The sequence below is a fragment of the Xenia sp. Carnegie-2017 genome, unplaced genomic scaffold (assembly GCF_021976095.1).
Source record: "Xenia sp. Carnegie-2017 unplaced genomic scaffold, XeniaSp_v1 HiC_scaffold_23, whole genome shotgun sequence".
NCBI lineage: Eukaryota > Metazoa > Cnidaria > Anthozoa > Malacalcyonacea > Xeniidae > Xenia > Xenia sp. Carnegie-2017.
The window spans coordinates 5460545-5481382 of record NW_025813486.1 but is presented as its reverse complement, the minus strand read 5'-3'; the positions used below and the strand labels follow the sequence as shown (position 1 = coordinate 5481382).

At 33.9% G+C, this 20838-nt stretch overlaps 1 protein-coding gene across 1 annotated transcript; it reads right to left on the bottom strand.

Moving 5' to 3' along the window:
* Positions 1-339: 339 nt before the first annotated feature.
* Positions 340-1935, bottom strand: LOC124448979. Its single transcript, XM_046999923.1, has 3 exons — positions 1887-1935; positions 1635-1813; positions 340-713 (listed from the first exon to the last, which is right to left on the bottom strand). The coding sequence occupies exons 1-3, from the start codon at positions 1933-1935 to the stop codon at positions 357-359; spliced, it is 585 nt and encodes a 194-aa protein (XP_046855879.1). The 3' UTR covers positions 340-356.
* Positions 1936-20838: the final 18903 nt, after the last annotated feature.

Sequence of the window (20838 nt, the reverse complement as noted above, 5' to 3'; positions counted from 1 at the left end):
TCTCTGGGATTGTAGAAGACACTTGCAAAGCATTGTATGCCATATTAAAAGAAGAATATTTGAAGGTTTATCTGAACATGTTTTATTTAATAAATGTGCAATGAACTGTTTGACTATACTTCAAGCCACATCATCATCTGTCAGTTTGAAGACCACCTATTTTGATTAAATATAGTTGATTCTTCTCGTAATTATGTAGCGGAGGACTTGCTTAGTTGAATGGAGATGTGGGATAGTTGTTTGTCGAGGGAATGTGATATGATTGTATGGGCGAAATTGGTTGTATTGTTGTACCACCACTGCTTGTTGTGAATCCTGAGTTAGCATTTCAGTTTGAGCCTGGAATATAATATTGTTTATTTGATGTTGGGCCAGATGACGTGTTGCACTGTCCAAATCTGATAGTGCTTGAGATACATATTTTCCAAATGCATCATATTGTTTTTTTTTGAAGTTTCATCAGGTTTGGGTTTCTTGTTTCTTTGAGAAATTGAATCAGAAAGATTTTTTATCAAGGAATATTCGTGATCAGCTTGCCTCTTTTTTGTGTTAATTTGCCTGGATTTGAGTGGTTCTTTTGTTGACTTTACTATTTCAATTGTGTCAGTATCATTGTTTTCCCATGATTCATTTTCAATTGAGAAATTGTCATCTTCAATGCTGTCATCAAGCTCTACAGTGCTGAGATCTGATGTAGGTGTTGTACATGACACCTAAACAAAAAGATTGTTCATTTTTAGACTCCTTGCAAAGAAGATTGGTTGAAAATTGTTGGTGACTTTGAAAGCAAGTGGAACTACCCATGCTGCATAGGTGCCATAAATGGAAAACATATTAGTATCCAGCAACCTACTGCAAGTGGATCAGAGTTTTTTAATTACAAACATTACTTCAGTGTTATTCTCTTGGCCCTTGTTGATGCTAATTACAAGTTCATTTATGTGGATGTTGGAGCAGCAGGTCGTTCTGGGGATGCTGGAGTATTCAGAGATTCTGCATTGAAAAGGGCATTATCATCCAACATTTTAAATCTTCCCTCTCCACAAAATGTACAAGGGATAGCAACAAAATACATTGTCACATTGTTGGCGATGATGCATTTCCCATGTCAACCAACCTGATGAAACCTTATCCTCATCGTAACTTAGAAAAGGAAAGCGCATTTTAACTACAGATTGTCAAGGGCACGCCGGGTAGTTGAAAATGCTTTTGCATATTTGCACATAGATGGCGAGTGTTTTAACCACTATCAAACTGACCCCAGACAAAATAACCGATATTATATTAGCTGCCTGTTGCTTGCACAATTACATGATCAACAAGAACAAAGCAACATATACCGTAGCAGTTGACCAAGAGAATGCAGATCACACAATATCACCTGGAACTTGGAGGAATGACCCAAACTTAACTGACATGCAGCGTACATTAGTGCATAATACATCTAGAGGTGCAAAAGTTCAACGTGAACTGCTAACAATTTATTTCAACAATGATGGAGCAGTGCCATGGCAAAACCGAATTGTTGATATGTCATAAATTTTAGTTACATATAAATATTTCAAGAGTATTTAAACCCAATGAAAAATGAATTTAACTGATTTATACATGTCTTTGAGTGTAAAATTCCATACCGTATCCAAGTTGGAAACAGACGCCCTAAAAGCCACGTGGGGAGCTAAAAACTGTAATTTCTCCAACAGCCACGTTGACCGTTTCGTAGGATTTTTCCTAGCACTCCCACTTGCTGATGGTTTCTTGGCTTTCACGTAACTATTTCGTAATGCTTTCAATTTAGATTTTAACCATGCAACTGCAAAATAAGCGCTAATAATCACTAAGACATTTCACAGTTGAATCAACAAATTCAATTGAATTTGACTTACCAGTTTGACCCAATTTTTCAGCCAATTCTTCCAAAGCACGCTCTCTCATTTCTCTATTTTAAACTCTGGTGACCTAACATCGTATAGGCATGGGTATTCAGGCCACAAATCAGCGATTTGGTCTTCCAAAATTGCTTCGGCAACAACTGCACTGGTAGAGCTGGGGCTTGCCGCCATGTGTGTTGTATCAGAGTGCACACAACGCATGCGTATTAGATTGAAGCTGTAAGCTAGAAGCTTTCGTTCACCGCACACTTTGAGTAAAGTATCACTCGTGGCAAAAATTATTCAACATGTTGAATATCAGATGCAAGTGACACGCGTGACAAAAAGGCACCGCACACTAGAGGAAAGTGCTTACGCCAAGTATCACGAATGACACTTGGCGTAGGCAAGTTCCTCCAGTGTGCGGCGGGCTTTACACGAGAGCAATTAGACACCCTTATCGGTCCGGCCACTCCTCTCATTGATTGACATTATTCCAGATCGTCCACTGATCTGGCTATTGACAAATGGAATGGTTTTAATTAGCCGTTCTTGAACTCCATTATCGGTCGAACCAGTCGAGCCACCACGCTTATCGGTCAGTTAATATAATTCCAGATATGTTAAAATCTGGTGATCTGTTTGCTAACGTGATATTTACGTAAGATTTCAGATATAAAACAGAATTTTGACAGTGAAATTCAAACGATTATACATCAGAAATTTAATGATCGCAAAAAATTTTAATCGTTAAATTTGATAAGTAATTTCTGAACTATAAACATCGCGAGACTGATTTGACATACCCTAGATCCGCACTTGATTTAAATAATGTTAGAAAGACATTAAAAATCAGACATGTTATATGATACGTTTCAGAAATGAGCAGAAAATACATTGTACACAATGATATACTCACACTCCCTTGCAATGTGCGAAAATCGTCAGAAATTTAGTATTTTCAAAATATTATTAAAAAAATAACAAAAGTACACTACCGTTTCTCCAAAAATAGAAATACCAATGACGCTTCCATGTAAAATCATTACAAGTCATGTGCTTTCAGATTTATCGGTCGAGTGACAAAGGACCTGAGTTTCTATGATTTGAGCACGCGACCTTTAACGTGACAAGCAAAGTGTTGACATTCGGCAAGTGTATGATTCGTGCTACAGCAAACAGTGAGCATGAAGCACATTTTTGAAAACTTAAGCAGTTTTTAAAGTTTGATGTAAATTACTTAAATATGTATTACTTTTTGAATTATGTTTATTTTGTGACAACACATTTACCACGCTACACACATGTACACACCGTACCTCCTTTTATAGTTTTAAATTTCAATAGGCAACACTTATTTTAGATCGAAAATATAGTTAGAGTTTATGGAATGAAAAATATTGCCGAAAAATACTCATAAAAAATTGCAGCAGGCAACAATTATCCTTCACCCAAATCAAGGAAGTGCAACCAATAGTGCTAAAATTTCGTCGAACATTCGCTTTTGGAACAATCTACATGAAATATGGATATTATTCATATCAAACGAGCGACAGCGAGGGTGCACTCTAATCTCGACAGTGTAGATAAGCTAGAGAAGATTCGAGAACATTCGTAGTCTTCCATGAACTGTGTATAGTAAACAGACCAATGAGTTGCATAATCCAATATGATTTACACAAATTGTTCGTGATTTTTCTTCCACCCTTTGTATCAAATATTTTAAACAAATATCGGAATTAATATGCCCTTTTTTATTGCAGGCTAATAAACAAGACGATGAAAATTGGTGGTTGACATTTACTATGTTTTAAAATTTTAGCTATAATATTCAAACAAAATGTTTTCTTGCATATTAAACACGCCATTTCAATACTTTTATGAAATATATTATAAAATGGAATCTTCAGAATTTTTTACTCTCATGCTTGAAGTTTCATGGCATGCCCAATCCACATGGCTAGGCAGCTGCTGCGAAATTTTCATTCAACATCACCAACCTGTATTACCTACTGCAAGAATAGTAGACTTTGAAAATTATATCAACCATCGTGCATTTCAAAGTGCCTAAGTATTATGTTAAGGGCAATTAGCATAATAGAAATGGGAGTTGCGAATACTGTGATCATCATATTACATCATCTGTACTGGGTGCACCAATGGAAATAGATTTATCTTTGGGCAGAGACCAATACAAAATATTGCCTAGGAATATAACTTTGTACAACTGATTATGTGAATAAAACAAACAGCAAACATTAAATGAAGCATACCAGGTACTGTATTCAATAGAGACATAATGCGATAGAGCATCAACGAACAAAACAGAAGATTGTGGTTCAGAAGATACAAGTATCTTCAATACAAGGGCAGCCAAAGCTTGATAAATAAAGGCGCTATGTTTATATATTAATATTGTACAATCTGTAATAATGATTGATTTCAATACAAAACAATACAGAAGCTTGCGCACATATGAATATTATTAGCCCCCCTTCCCCTGCTTAATTAAGTAACAAACCCAAAAGCAAATGCAACATCCCATAGTTGCCAGTAAAAATAAAGCACTTCAACGTCAGCAGTTTAGTTGATGATAACGTTGTAATGATCAGAAATGACAGTTTACTTCAAAAACCTCTGCAGAAGAGAGAAAACAGATGCAGTTAATATGTAAATTAAATCTACCGTTGTTAAAATAAAATAATTTGAAATAGTAAAACCATTTTTCACATTCTTATTTGTTTCTAAATTGTTTTTACAAACTCAATACTCAATTAACTGCGCAACCATGATCATTTAATGACAAACAACATTTCTTAATATAATCATTTATGCATCAAAAAGCCATCTTATTCACATAAAAGATATATTCTAGCATTTTGATAATATTGCAGTTTCCAAAGAGGTCAAAAAAAGCGGTGGAATCATTATGAATGCATTATACAAGATGAGATAAAATCATAAAGATGACACAAAAAGATGTAGAATTTTGGACATTGGAGATAAATTATTGTGTCTTTGTATGTACTACTTCATAAGAAGAAATGTGCTCAACGAGTCCCAGAGGAAGAATACATTTCCAATTGATTGTTTGTTTTTGCCAAAACAGACACTGCATATTTTTGGATATATATTGCAGTGCTTTGCTTGCAAATTGTGTTGTATGTATTGAAGAGCTATAAATCAATAATTCAGTAAAATTTATGAAATTAACATGGCATTGCATTGCATAAGTACTTTTTATTAAAGTTGCATCTTTATCATGTTATTCAAATACTTCTGTGTTTTGATGATAAGAATTATAAAAGTACTATAAAGTTTGTGTCCTGAAGGAAAAATTAAATATATGGTTTATTGTAATGCTAGTTTTTACTTTAATAAATTACATGTATAACACAGAACTCATTGCTTTCATCGAAAAGGTGTATAAGCATCCCCTTCTAGCTTGTTTAATGTCACAATGTGTACAACATCTTGAGTAAAAAACAGAAGACTTAACATAATTTTTTCTGTTAGTTGCAACAATGCAAAGATAGAGCATAAATAAAGCTTTCTCTGTCCAGAGATATCCAAAGAAGAGAATTATTTTTCACAATAAAAATGAAAACTGGGAAAAGTTCATGAATTCATTTATTGAGCCGAGGTACGGCCAAGATTTTTCTAAATAAAACCTTCAAAATGCAGACAATATCTCTGCCAAGAGTCAAAATTTCAAATACTATCTGGGGTAGTACCAAATACTATCTTTGGTAGTACGCATGTCCCCAAACCACCCCTTTATAGTGGCTCACAAGTTCACGACTCAAAATGCCAAAGTCAGATAAGGAAATGGATCCACCCAGGGTAGCTATAAGATTAGGGTTGGGTCCAAGGAATGCAAAGATTGAGTTTTAAAACAGGGTAGGGGAAAATTGAGTTTAGAAGTTTAGGAATACATACACTGGATGGAACTAATGAAATGGATTGAATTGAGAGATAAACATAGAAAACAAAATGCACTGCATCACTTTTACCTTTTGAGCTGTTGACAATTTCCCCCAATTAGGTAAAACTGTTGAAAATGTTCCTGGCAAATACTATTAGCCAGACCAAATAACGAAATGTTCTGCCATATTTAATCCACTACCGTGAAACGGCTCATTGCAGAATACGCCCAGAGCATTCTTGATACCACTGTCGTTAGAACAAGTCGAAGATGAGTTGCACTTGTGCATGTCTCTCCGCGCAATTGAACTAAATTTGCTCTGGCCAGCACCGAACTTTAGATTTGATTTGCTCGATGTTTTTTAATTCACCACTTTTAGTGCCTATGGTCATTACAATATTAAAGTCAAAGCTTAAATACCGTTCAAGTCTGGTTTCGATGAAAATTAAGCTTCTTGTCTTACATAGTCTCGCAGCAAATAAAGGCGAAGTGAAAACATCCTAGAGCCTGATTATATAAGAAGGCGAGCTGTGCCCGCTGACGAGAAAGCTTTTATCGACATGATATATGGCTAACCGGTTGGGGAAAATCATTGTAGCGCGCGAAAAAATCGCGGCGAGCAATAACAACAAACTAAATCATGAAACATGAAACAAGTCAAAATATTCATCTCAGCATTTAGCTACTCCTAGCTATCGGCTACACTTTAACTTTATATATATTGTAATGCGCTCTCATGTAATTATGTGTTCATGTAATGCTGTAGTTTATATACTGTCTGAGGCTATTCGCTATCCGGTCCAGCTCACCTCCACATAATCAAGCCCTTCGTTGTTGTGTTTTCAGACTTTAGTGCTCCTATAATCTTATTTTATCTTTCATAAACTGTCAAACAACAGTTTAATGACCGACCTTACTGGTTCGCTTTTTTCCCGGTTATTTGACACCAGCACTGGTATTTTCTCGCCGCGAAAAATATGTGAAGTTGATAAGGAAAAAATTTGCCAAACGCAAGTAATTATCAACGATGTGCCATTGAATGATAATTTCAACATGATAACGGAAAACGACTTGAAAAATTCCCTCAAGATGAATTGTATTTTGTCATTATCATCTCAATGGAGTATCATAAAAATTAGTCTTGCATGCCTATGCCTATCATGTAACTATGTAATATTGCAAACGGTAAAAATTATTGATTGTTATAGCTGTCTTCAAGTAATTAAAAATAACGGCTAAGTAGCTACAACGGTTTTAGATGACACGTAGCTTATTAGGTAAAAAATTACATAAATTCAACTGTTGAAAAAACCTTCAATAATTTCGACCTCTCACTGTTTCTTTCAATGGAAACGCTGTTTCAAAATACAAAGATATAAAATAAGCGTGTTTAAACTAGTTCTTGGCAAAAGTAGAGAGAAAATAGATTTCTACACAGAAATGTACATCACGCTCGATAATCTTTAGTGTTAATGTTTTGCAAGAAAAGGTAAGCATCAAACCTAAGTACATTTTCCGTAAATGGACATCTCTATAGCGCTTAAGTTCATTTTTAGCGTGACGCGCGGCTCCAGCATTACGATAATTTTATGGGATTGTTTTGCGTATTTTTTCTAAGCATATTTGGATAATGGCTATGAATCCTTTTAAATGTTTCCCAATCCTTTCCTGAGCCACAATATCTTTTTACTTTTGCATCATAATGTACGAAGCTTTCTATTTCCGAACTTTGACTTTGCTTACACTTTTCATGACGTCATAGATACACGTACACGCTTCCGTAAAAGTGGTGAATTAAAGCGGAAAACGGATGATGACGGAAAATTACTTTCACATTTAAGACTGAAAAGACGCGAAATAGCTAAGCCAGAGTGTGTGTGTTATTATGTCTTATAGTTTTCAACGACAGCTTGACTATAGTTTCTAAATACCATTCTAGCGCAAAATAACTAGTTTCCTACGACACGAAAAGCTTTGTTTTATGTTGAAATAAAGGCTGACACAGTATGTTGCTCACTGAGATTGTTAAGCTATCGGAAATTATAATATAAATTTGGTGCTGCCGTCAAAAGCAACAAATTTCAGTGTAGATTGTACATTTTAAAGTATGGCAAAAAAAGCAGATTATGTAAACCGCAGCCTGAGCGAAAAGTAATCCAATACATACCGCAGACAACCAGGTCTTGGATAGTATCAAAACCATGTCCAGCGACAATTTACCGATTCCAGCCGACAATAATGTCCAGCCGTCACTTTCTTCGAATTTGTTTTTACCATCTTTTGATATTATCGTTCTATGTTCCATCTATTTATGTCATTCTAAGTAAATGAATTATTACTTTGCTTTGCGGTTGAAAATTACTAGCATTTTATTACTTCCTAAAACATTATTTTGCGTAGTTATGAAAATTTTAATCCAGTAATGTAATCCTGTCCTGTTGTGAAAGCACTGAAAGTAGTGAAATCCATCACGTAGTAAAATTTGAAATATTGGAGTGGCAGCACTGTACATAACAATCTAATTATAAAGCTATTTGCGCAGTTCAATTATCACATACAGACGTGATAGTTGGTATGAAGTTTACCTTCGAATGTTTGTCGGAAGTCTAAAAACTGTCATTAACAACAACGAGCATCTTTCGTGTTCAAGAAGCATAGCGTGAATAAAAACACGAAATATTTATCGTTGACAATCGTCTTCAATAAAAAACGGTGAGTTTGGATAACGTGTTCATTGATTGTAGACATATTACATTGATTCCTAGTAAAAGAAATCATTTTTGAGAATAAAAACGTGTCTATGACCAAACTAGCTAAATTGCCATCGGTTTTATTAGATAGCTTTTTGGATTTTGAAATCACATCTTGAGAAGAAATCTTCGAATACAAAAATATATTTGTTTGTCTTTGTATTTGAAGACTGTCGTTCATTTTTATTATAGTTCTCGATAGTTTTATTTTCACATCAACAACATTATCCGTTTTACAATAACTACCTTATCTCACAACATTTGTATTTTAACCTTCTACTCCTTTCCTTGTGAACGAGAAGAGTCAACTCAATTGTAGAGAGCTTTGCGTTTTAAGTCCCGAGCTTGTGACAAGTAAAGGTGAAAGGTTTATCAAAGATTAATCAACTGAATATTCTGGTTCATTTTTGTTTCGGATTCAATATTAAATATACAGTAACATATACCGATGTTAATGTTAGGCAATACATGATTGCCCTTCAGTGAAAGCATCCCGCTTCATACTGAAAAAAAATGAATCTTATACCGATGTTAACGTAGATTTTCATAAGCATTCCGCTTGCCAATATGACGATAAATATAAAGTTAAATAGTCGCAATGTTATTAAGAAACACAAAAAATAGCATTATGCTATATTTGTGTTATTCAGTAGCGTTCCAACTATTTAACTTTATATTACTCATTTTATAATGAAATTTTAATAAACTGGATTTTTTGATTGGTTTATATTTCATTGGGCTGTATGAAAACCATATAAGGATAATTGAATATGATAGTCTTTATCGAAAAAAACCTTAAAAAAGGCCCTGTAAGCTGCATCTCTATTTTATAAATAAATATTTCATCCAAGTATTGGAGTGTTTTTTTTCATTGTCGCTAGAAACTTCCGAAGAGATTGTGAGTACTTATATTTCACAGAGTTTCACAATTTTGACGATGAATGATGTAACTATAGAGGTTGTGTTTTATATTCAAATAATCTTGAAGGATTTATGAGAATATTTGGAAATATTACTAAAAATGAACACGATGAGAATATGGGACTAGAAACAAAATGATAATGAAAATTAAAACTTTCTGCTTTAATGCTTTATGATTCATAGACATAATTCAAACGTGTTCCATTAGTTATTTTACTTGGCCCTGTTCACGATAATATTTTGTATATACAGAAAAATCAATGAAATCATTGGCGAATCAGCACATTTACAGATAAGTATAACAACCAAAAAGTTATTTGAAAATTTCTTTTCAAAAAAAGAAAAAATAAAATAAAAAGCACATTTGCTGACGTACTTAGCCATAAGAGTGCGGAGGCGTCGGTCAGTTATCGTAAAATTCCGGATTGCTGCTACCACCTAGCGAACCTTTCCTCTAAGTCTCACCAATTTATTCAGGTCACGAACCTGACCACCATTATAACGCTTTCTTAAATAATAAAATAGGGACTTTGTCGTGAGGACAAATTTGAAAATAATTCCAAACATAGAGAACATCCTAGTAAACGGTAAAAGTAATATAATAAGTTGATATTTCTTAAAAGAACTGTTTTAAGTAAAGAGCACTAACACAATAGTTCTAAATTAAACGACACGATGCATTTCGGCAGACTACTCCTCAGGTGTCAACGTCTGCTAAATGAAAATTTACAATCTACTGATATTTATAATGCCAAGAAAGGGTGTACGTCATCTCCATAGGGGAGATGACGCTCAAAACAGGGATAAATTAAAGACATAAACCTTTTGTCGGCAGAGGACGGATTGGATAACTTAATTAAAACAGCCTCCATGACACGTAACTGAAAGAATGAACGGCATTTCTTAAGGATTCTAAAATTGTCGTCTGAATAAGAATCAGCAAAATCGGAGTTATTCAAGAGATGTTTACCTATCGCGGAGTCACATAAAACTAAATTACTTTTCGTACAATCACGTTTTGGTTGTTGTCTTCCATTTCTGATTGAAGTTGTTACATGCTGTTTAATCCTATCACCCAACATTAGAGACGTTCTACCTACATAGCGAGCATCACACTCATATTTATATTCGTAAATTACATTGTTGTTAAAAGTAGAGATTCTTTGTGGTAGGTGGTAGAATAGTTCTTTTCGAAAATAGAAAGATAGCATGGCTCGCAAAAAACTCCGTCTATTCTTTTCTTCTTTTCACAATATCATCATCCATAAAGTTTGATAAACACAGGGCACTTAGCTGGTCCAAAGGCCTGTTCTGCTCATTTTTGTGGATGAAAAGTTATCAAGCATTTTCGGATATCCATTTGAGAGAAATATCTTTTCAATAGTTGAGATCACCCTCAATGAACTCCTTTGATGAAGCTTAAGTCTTTTTATTAAACACTTTACTAAAGAAATCTTTAGAAGAAGAAGAGAGTTGCAAAAACAAACCGTAAAAGTTCCTTTCTTGGTTGCTTGTAAAGAATTGATTCACATACAGAACATCCATAAACGCTTTGACCAGTTGAGTTTCATAAGAAAGGTGAAGAACAGTAATGAAGATAAAAGCGATTTTTTTGAAAAAGAAGGTGTCGTCAACGTAACGTTTGTACGTCCAGCAGCAAGATTCCGGAAAGGAGCAAAATCTTACTTACATTCAGCCTACGAAAATATTAGCAAGTACTGGTCCAAGAGGAGAATCCAATGCCCCATCAATTTGTTTGTATGATATGACTAAAACTAAATTTAACTCCTTTAGTAGCCGCTATCATTAATTCATTAAAGCCTTCGGACATGTGGCAGCCATGTCCGTGTGAAAAGATTTATCAATCAGATATTCTTGATTTCATGATCAATCAGACATTTCCTTTTTCATTAATTTATATGCGTAATCTGCAATCCAGTCTGCAATTAATTGTTAATACTTCAGTTTACGATTTTCAGGAACTGTGAGACATAAATCTGAATGAACATTAAAATCGAGAAGTTCATAAAAAAATTTAATGAAAATCAGCGGTGAGGCAAAATGATTTCAGCTTAGTCGTTGAAACCATTCCAATGTTAAATCATGTAAACCCAAAGTTGGTTCTTTGCAATTACGATTCTTCCAGCTTAAAAACATCCTTCCAAAAAAGATATCATATCGCATCATCGAAGAATCAAGAGTTTGAAATTTTGGCATATAGACACAAATAAAAAAAAGAAGTTCGGACCAGAATTGCAACGATAGAAGGGATAACTATATGAATCATTAACTTGTCAACGAAATACTGTATACTTGCAGAAAAATAATCGGTCGTCAAAAATCGAGAAAACGAATTTCCCGTAGTATGGAGCATCTACAAAACCCTGACACATGACTCTCAACAGAGAGAAACTTTTCATCAACAGTAGAAATCGATTTCAATCAAAGTAATTCAACCTGCACAAATAATGAACGTTTTGCGTCAAAACACAGCGACGCTCAATTGCTGATAAAACAAGCCAAGAACAATTGACCAAAATCTATTCAATACTCCAGGATCATGGATCTCAAAGATGATCGTAACTTATTATTTAAACGAAAGAAAAGTCACAGAAGAAGTAAGTGGTAATGGAGAGAGAGTGAATATTTCTGCAAGCGCAACAAATGTCGAAGTGAGATTTAAAGTTATGCGTCCATTTGGGGTGATGTCATGACGTACGACCGTTTAAAAGACCTGGTTAAAACCATATACACCTCACATCTTCCGATACCAAAAGCAAAAATCGCACATTTACTCTTAGTGGTAATCTGGGAGGCAGTCGGGAGTCAGTAATGAGTATGGAGAAACAAAAGAAATGGGTTTTTATCAACTGACGAAATTTATTCAAAGAAATTCAACCTGCTCAAATAATGAAAATTTTGCGTCAAAGACCCAACAACACTCAATTCGACGATATAAGCCAAGAGCAGTTGACCAGAAAAACCATTCAATATTACTCCAAAGGTCCATCAAAGATGATTGTAAACTATTATTTAAACGAAAGAAAAGTTTCAGAAGAAGTAGTGGTGATGGGAGAGAGAGTGAATATTTCTGCAAGCGCAACAAATGTCGAAGTGAGATTTAAAGTTATGCGTCCATTTTGGGGCGACGTTATAGTACGACCGTTTTACAAATACCTGGTCGAAACTGTATACACCCATATCTTCCGATACGCCACTTTACTGGTAATAATCTTTGGTGGGAGGCAGTTATGAGAGTAACTGATGAATACCACGAGGAAACAAATGAAATGGGCGAAGTTTAGAAAGGTGAAGAACTTCTATAATCGATTAATAATTTACAATACGTAACGTACGTAAGCTTTACACATGTGCTATTGGCGTTTATCATTTGAATTCCAGCTAACAAATTCCCTGCAGATATCACTGAAAATAACATTTGTTGTGTTTTGAAGGCGAAACTTGCAGCCTAAATAATATTGTAACTATATATTGTAATATGAGTGTATTCTCCGATTGTGTACTGGCGATAACAATAAACTACTCGATCTTTATTATTTCTATTGCGTATTGTACTCCATTGTACTTGGAATCAATCATAAGCCGTAATGAAAAAGATACGTTCCTACACCTAGATAATTGTAAAGATAACACAGAATATAAAATAAGAATTAACCAAAATAGCTCAAATAGGGTTAACTGCAAAGTATTTTAAAATAGAGATATAACTGCTGTAACTGTTGTAACCGTCCTCTACTGAACGAAACTACATTTATATAGTTGAAATGACCTTGATTCTTCAACAAGTCTCATTAACGTTTTTTGAATTTTGCAGATATCGCCAGCGGAAGCAATGATTGGGAAACGTTCTGTTAACATAGAACAAATAAGTGATTGCTGAAGTAAGTGATAATTGACCTCACCTGAGATTGAGTGTAACTGTAAATACAACTTATAAATCATCATTATTCAAATGATAGAGACAGCAATGGCTTTCACATAATGATTTTTAAGAAAATAGTTTTCTTTGGACATTTATCTTATAAAAGTATGCTTTTGTATTTAATGTAATCATTAAATAGTAATTTTTGATTGCTCTTCGAAATTCTAATTTTTGATTATTCTTAGAAATTGTAATTTTTTATTGTTCTTAGAACTCATATGTTAAGGATATTTTACAGAAAAGCAACAGTTGGGAAAATTGTAAACGGTCATATTCATGCATGATTTGTTGTCTTGAATTCTTTTGCAATTCATTGTTTTTAACGAATTATATGACCTGAATATGTAAAAACATACCCACCTTCTGATTATCAATCTTTTCAGCCCATGTCTTTAGGTATATAATAAAAATTATGGGTGTCTTACCCATAATTTGCTTTGATGTAACCCTTTGTTGCATATTGTTACAGCGAAGAATATACAATTTCTTCAGGTCTAGGTGTTTGCGTGTATTCGGTGAGAATAATTTGAGCTAAGGGTATTTTCATCATCTAAGATTCAAACACAAAGTGAATGTTAAATTTTCAGTTAGTATTTTGTAGGTGTTTGTAAATGGAAGAGTATTTTTTGGTTGTGGTAGCTTTAGCATCTGGAATTTAAAATGGAAAACACAGGCTAAAAATGTGTTCTACAATACATAATTACAGGAACTTGCTATATGATAAATTAGACAATATATTTATGCTATGTCACAAGTGAAAATTTAGTGTAACAATATATGAAAAACATACTTTAGGCATTCAATCCAGTCGAACACGAATGTTTTATCCACCAGCACACCCACCCACCCCCCATCTTTAATCTTACGTCCCCAAACTCATGTGAGAAACATGAAATCCTCACAAAACACAGCTTTAGTTTAAATTGAAATACTCAGCTAAGCAGGTGTCAAACAAAACCAAGCGTTGACAAAAGATTAAAAATACAGTCAAAGTGAACAAACCATGTGAAATGAGCAGATAACTAAGCAGAAAGAAAAAATTTTCAATCATTAATTAGTCTTTGTAAACGGAAAAGTTTTTCCGTTCATGCTTATTTTCACAGAAGGAACGTAAGGCATAATCAACTTATTAGTGATTTATTTCATTGCCATTTTCAAACGTTGAACTTTATATGCCGAATGCATTAAAGACAAAAGAAAATGAGATAAAATTCCTCTAAAAGACTGCAAAACCATAATTTGTACACGCACAAGATCATACATTAGAGTTGAAATGGCTTACATGGCATGTTGGAGTAAAACAATGGAATACAATACTTCATTGGTATTCTCCATTCTCATTAGTAGTTCTTTATGTAGAGAATACTAAAGAGATATTGTTTTTTTATTGTTCATTTTCTAACTAGTATTCCCTAAACAGCAAATACTAAGTAGGTTAAAGAATATTAATGATTGTCGTAACTCTACAACACCAGAACAACTAACAAAGATGTAATTTAACTCGTTTCGAATGCCATTTCGATGATGTAAATATATTATTGTTGCGCACAATTTTAAACCTGAAATAAGTCTTACGAAAATTGGAAAAAAAGTAATTTGCTCACAAATTTAAAAGAAAACACATGTGTATTGCTTAAACTGAAACAACATACGTATTTCCACGTGTTCAATAACCCTTCTAAAGTACGTCGTACTATTACACGTTTTCTTCTTATTTTCTTAATGTAAACATCAACCAAAAGTTGTTCAAGTGCTTTTGAAACTGACATAACCAGAAAACCAGCCTTTGTAGCATCTTAACTGATGCCCCTCAATGAGCCTGAGATATTATTCTGTTCAAAACACCTTCGGAGGTTGTTGGGCACGGAACTTTTGAAAATCAAAAAATCCATCTTTATGTCAATGTAAGCTATTGTTCGCACATTGTTCGTGAATATTTGAACGTGTTTAATTTAACAGGTTTCACAACTCAAATTCTCGTTGGAAAGCTTCACCATAAACACACCTATAATTTCTTTCCAGTTGAATATCACTTTATACACTTTACGTTGACTTTTCGTTATAGCAATCTGCCCTGTACATTTCTAGATACTCGGTGGTTCAACCATTTTGTCTTCATAAAATTTATATTGTTCAACATTTAAATTGTATGCTCATTCATTGCACGAAAACAAAAATCTTAGCAATTTTAGAAAACTTAGAACTACTTTAAAGACATTAAATGCTTTAATTTTGCATTATAATTTGCTTTCTTAAGCCTAGTTTTCACTAGCGACATAAGCACAAGCGATTAAACAAAGCAAAGCATATTATCTTAGAGATTAAAGGAAATAAAAAGAAAAAGGATTCTTTTCACTTTGTTTTTTCACTTATGCTTTACGTCAATTATCGTGCTTATGCTGATGCATGTGTCATATGTGTCTCTTCATTGCCCTCTTTGTATTCTCTTTTGTTTTGATGGTCCTTATGATTATGCTTATCTTGCTAGCAAAAAGGCTTTACAATAAAACAATTTTTGCAAACTAATAATCACTTGTATGAAAACATGCATGGGATCTTAAATTTAGTACTATAATAGAACTCTTCGTGGTTGGCTGTTCTAAGATCGCTGCAGAGATCAGCTGTGTCCTATGGGATTATGATACCTCACATTAAATAAAAATTCCTATATAATTTTCTGGAATTTCTATCTAATGCTCAAGACTCTTAATTCCACAGAACACACGTGATCCTTCTCTAACCTTTACAAAGTGAATTATAGTTTGTTCAATTACAAATCGCTTAGCGTATGGCTTAAAGGCATTTTTCAACTCCCGAAGCGTAATGAGTTGCATAGCCATTGAAATTTTAATGTTTTAATTTCCTTTATACAAATTATAACATTGCAGTTTTGTGATACAGCCTGTAGATAACGTATTTAACAATTATTTAACAATGGGGCTACTGCAGTGCTGCGGACACCTTGAACGCTGACCCAAACCCTACCCTTATAATCCTAAGCAAACCCCACGCTCCCCATACAAGCGCTTCAACTGTTAAACTGTAGTCTTGCCAGCAATTGTTTAAATTATACTAACTCTATGAGTTTTCCTCCTATATGAAATATACGAGAATAAGAAGTAGCACCAAATACACATTACATAACAATGCTAATTATAAAGCATTTTAAGGGAAAAAAAGACTTCATAAATTGACCTATTGTGATTATTTCAAAACCAATGGGTTCATAAAATTGCAAGCTACCGTTCATATATTTAACCAGGTATTAACATGAAAGCTTTTCCCGAAATGGAATGTGTATCTTGACCAGGAAAAGAATTTAGGCACCAGCAGGATTAGAATCGTGGTCATGAAGGTGTTCCTTTTGATAAGCCCGGTATACCGTTGCGAAGTGTAAATAAGAATTGCGAAATGCAATTAACAACACACCTAGAAACTACCCAATCAGAAGACAACACCGGAACTGGCCAATCAGAAGACAACATACCGGAACTGACCAATCAGAAGATATTAGTTTAAGCAACTTGTGACATATTTTAAAACTAACTCAACCTGAGAACGTGCCATACGACTCTGTACAACAAAAGGTACAGAAAGAAAGGATAAAAGAAATCAAAACCTTGTTTCTGTGAAATACACCTTGAGTTTATTATTGAAAAATTTTCATTGAGGTAAATGTGTGTGATAAATGTTGGTTTTAACAGAGTATCTTTTCTATTGAAGTGGTAAATGAAAACGACACTGTGATCTTTATTCATGTAAAGTATGAGACCTTAGATTTAGAAACTAATTTTCGTTCCATTCTCGATTTTAGACATGAATATTTCTCTGTTAAAGACAAAATCGTCATCAAGGTTGAAAAACATCGATGTTTGTGGTTTATATTCACCACGATGATGGACTTGCATGACTGTAAAGAAAGTGATGCATAAAAATTAAATAAACATTTTCATAGCAGTTTTCTCCCTTCATTTCAAAAAATAGTTTCACTAAGAGGTTTTAAAAAGTTTTTCATTTTAACTAAAAAAGGATTTGTGTTCTGGAGCTCATTATTAAAATTTGTGTATGAATTAGAAAACGTGAAGTTGTATCAGCGGTTATTAGCCTGTTATTGATAGCATGCCTTTTTACTCGATTTATCTCTCGAACCCTTGTGAATATACTGCTTTGGTAGTTACGTATGCTTTGCCGCGGACGTTGCCTTGCAGAAGGATAGATAGGATCATGTAGCTTAGATCGGAAATGCGACGTTTGGCCAAAGAATGGCAACTTCTACTTGGGATTAGTGGGTTCAAATGGTACCTTAGCGTAGAGGATGCAAATAGCATCTGTAAGAAGACCCTAGAAGACCGGATCTAGCGAGCAAGCAATTGGAAGACAAAGAAAAGATGGTTGTTCTGTGTAAAGAAAAATATATCTTCCCTAGTACGGTAAAGCATGCAGTCCTGGTAGTTAGCAATTTCATGAACTGCTTTCAGGGACTATTAAGGCACCCTGGATCCCCTATAATGCATGAGTAGTTCAACCCACCCGGTTGGAGGTCACCCGTAGGTGCTACATGCATTTAGGTTGTTACGTTGGCATGATGGGTTACCTCCAGGCACTTCTTTCAGGGCGGAATTTCGGTGTCGGCACGTTGAGGGATCGGCATGCCGGGTTGCCACGCGAGTAGTTGCTATGCTCAGATAACAGCAAAGTGTAGTTAGTACCTTTATTAATTTAAAGGACAAACACCAGTTTAGAGAGAAATTACTAAATAAAATGTTTGGAAACTTCCAATTCTTCTATATAAGATTTTCATCATTTCTTTAAAACGAAAATGAAGTTTGTTTTGTCATTTGCAGAGCAATTGTAAATGTAAAAAGTATGTTGTCTTCTTTTAAAGAGGACTTTCCTTTGGAATTTCAATACTTTTGCCACAAAACGAGCAAAAGTAAATGATTATTACACCAGGTAATGGTATGCGAAATGCCTTCATAAAGAACCTAAAAGCAAACATATGGATATGGATTAGATGTTAAAAAGCACACGTTTTACGAAATTTTATCAAAAAACATTTTCTCGGTCAAAGTAGAAAATTGTCTAGATCAATGATAGATTTGTGTGTCGGTAAACTGTGGCGAATTCTGTGTTCATTAAAATGGAAAAAAAATGATATATACCTTCAAGACCATATTTTCATCATTAAAAGTGCATTTTAATTCTTTTACTTTTTGGCTCTTTGAATCACTTCAAAGGTATGTAAAGTTTATTGTTTGTAAGGGTTCCCCGGGGCGGGAATTTCGGCTAAAATCCTAGTGGCTTTTCCTGTTCAGTATTCTCCAAGATATTGTGACTTTGTGTTCAGTCTTGGTTTATACCGTTCAGGTTTTTCCATTAGGGATTTTTACTTTAAAGTCTAAAAAACAGTGACTTTGGTAAGGGACTATAGGGTACTTCATGTTATATACAATCATCAAAACTAAAGACAGAATTCATTTTGTAAAAGACGTTTTTAGAGAACGTGCTCCCGATAAAGTTGACATCAACATGAACCATTTTTAACCGTCTGACAATATTTGGAAGATAAAATTTCTGAATTATTTAATAAATCTATGATCTGTTTAATTTATTCTAAGCTGCTATAATTTACCCAAAATGTCGCCCATCTTTTTTGAGCCACATAGTGATGTTGGAATTGCTGCCGTAAAAACTGATGATTTCAAAAATTCTTAATTTTTTGCATGTTTGGACCCAAATGTTTCTTTAATTTCAAAAAATTTTCCATTGATACTACATCGTTTGAATTGTTTTTTTTTCACGCCCTATCTTTGGTGAGAATATGGTAATTGGTCATATAAACTTTAATGACTTCCGTGTTTGGATGGCCCAATATTATTTTAATAGATGGCCTGATTCTAATACGTGGGAGTTTTTGTATTTATGAAATTTTACGAATGAAAATGTTTTAAGCCCGAAATTTACAATAGCTTACGGATATATTTTGCCTCAGGAATAGACAAAGTTGAAACAGATGTCAAATAAGTGCTGAAACGCCCTCCTTAAACCTTAGGCATAAAGTTATTCTTTCAATTTACCATCCACTATATGTTCTTGAAGTTGTCGAAAAAGTTATACGTCAGTATTCTAGAAACTCACAAAAACTCTAACCCTCAATGTGTGCAACACAAAAGTCTTGATCTTACTAGTCAATGCAAACTCATTTCATCATCAATCAGTGGTATAAAATTTTTGGTGAAATATTTCAAATCAATCAATCAGTGGAGTGAATACAAGGTCTTCCAGCAGTTATAAGATTATTTTGAAACTTTATTCAATGAATGTGGTGTGAGAAAGTTTTAGAATACAGGTGATACAAAGAGCGGTAGTTAATCTTACCTGTATACTCAATATTCATTTAATAAATCTTAAATATAAAGTATTTGCATGTTAGTTGCATGGATGCAGATACGAAATAATTGTTAGGATTACAGAATATGAAATAAAGAAAATATCATAGAAAATAATGAGAACTATGAATATTTTCTATAAAACTAATTAAAATATTAAAGAATCCATTAGAAGAAATGCTGCTGATTGCATGAAAATGTTATTTAATTCAAATGTTTTATATTGATTAGCTACGTAATTGATAGAGATAGTAAAACAAAAAAGCACTCCTAAATTCTACCTGTGGAGTTGCTCAACAAACGATGGTTAGGTTTACAGCATGAGCAACTCCCAAGAGCCCATGACATTCAAGACCAGACTTTCAAGCTGCGTGCTATACCGGATTCACTCTTCATTTGCTGTAAAGGCTTCATTTGCTTTTTAATTGCCTTTATTCAGTGTCTTCAGATAATTAATGTTTATTAAATTCAGAGCTTAAGTCCATTTAATTGTAATTCTGGCATTAACCATTATCACTTCGTTTTAATACTTTAATAAACGGGACCTTGGAAATATTGTAACTCCAGAAATACCATTTAGTATCGTATAAGAGTTTTGATGTGTATTTTATAAAGTTGACTTTAAATGTCATATGTCTTCGACAAAAGCAATTGAGAATAAAATTTAAATAACCAGGTTTTGTATCATTCAATAATGTAAGCTAGATGCAGAAATGTGATTATGCATCATCCAAATACTTCGTGAAAAGTGTTTTGCTACTTTACATCTATAAAATAAAACCTTTAACTACCGTATCGTTGATTTCTTACTTGTTTTCCTATCAGTAAACTTTTCATTGTGGTTCGCTTTCATTAAAAACTGAAAAAGTTCTTAAGTTCTGGGTTGTTTTTCAATTCGTCATTACACCAGACAGCCGCACGTACCCGAACTGGATTTTTAAATGAACTCCTTAGGATCATCGACTTTATAAAATGGATGGTTTTAGTGCTGATCGCAATCAATCAATCTGTCAATAAAAGCCAACAATCAAAATAATGA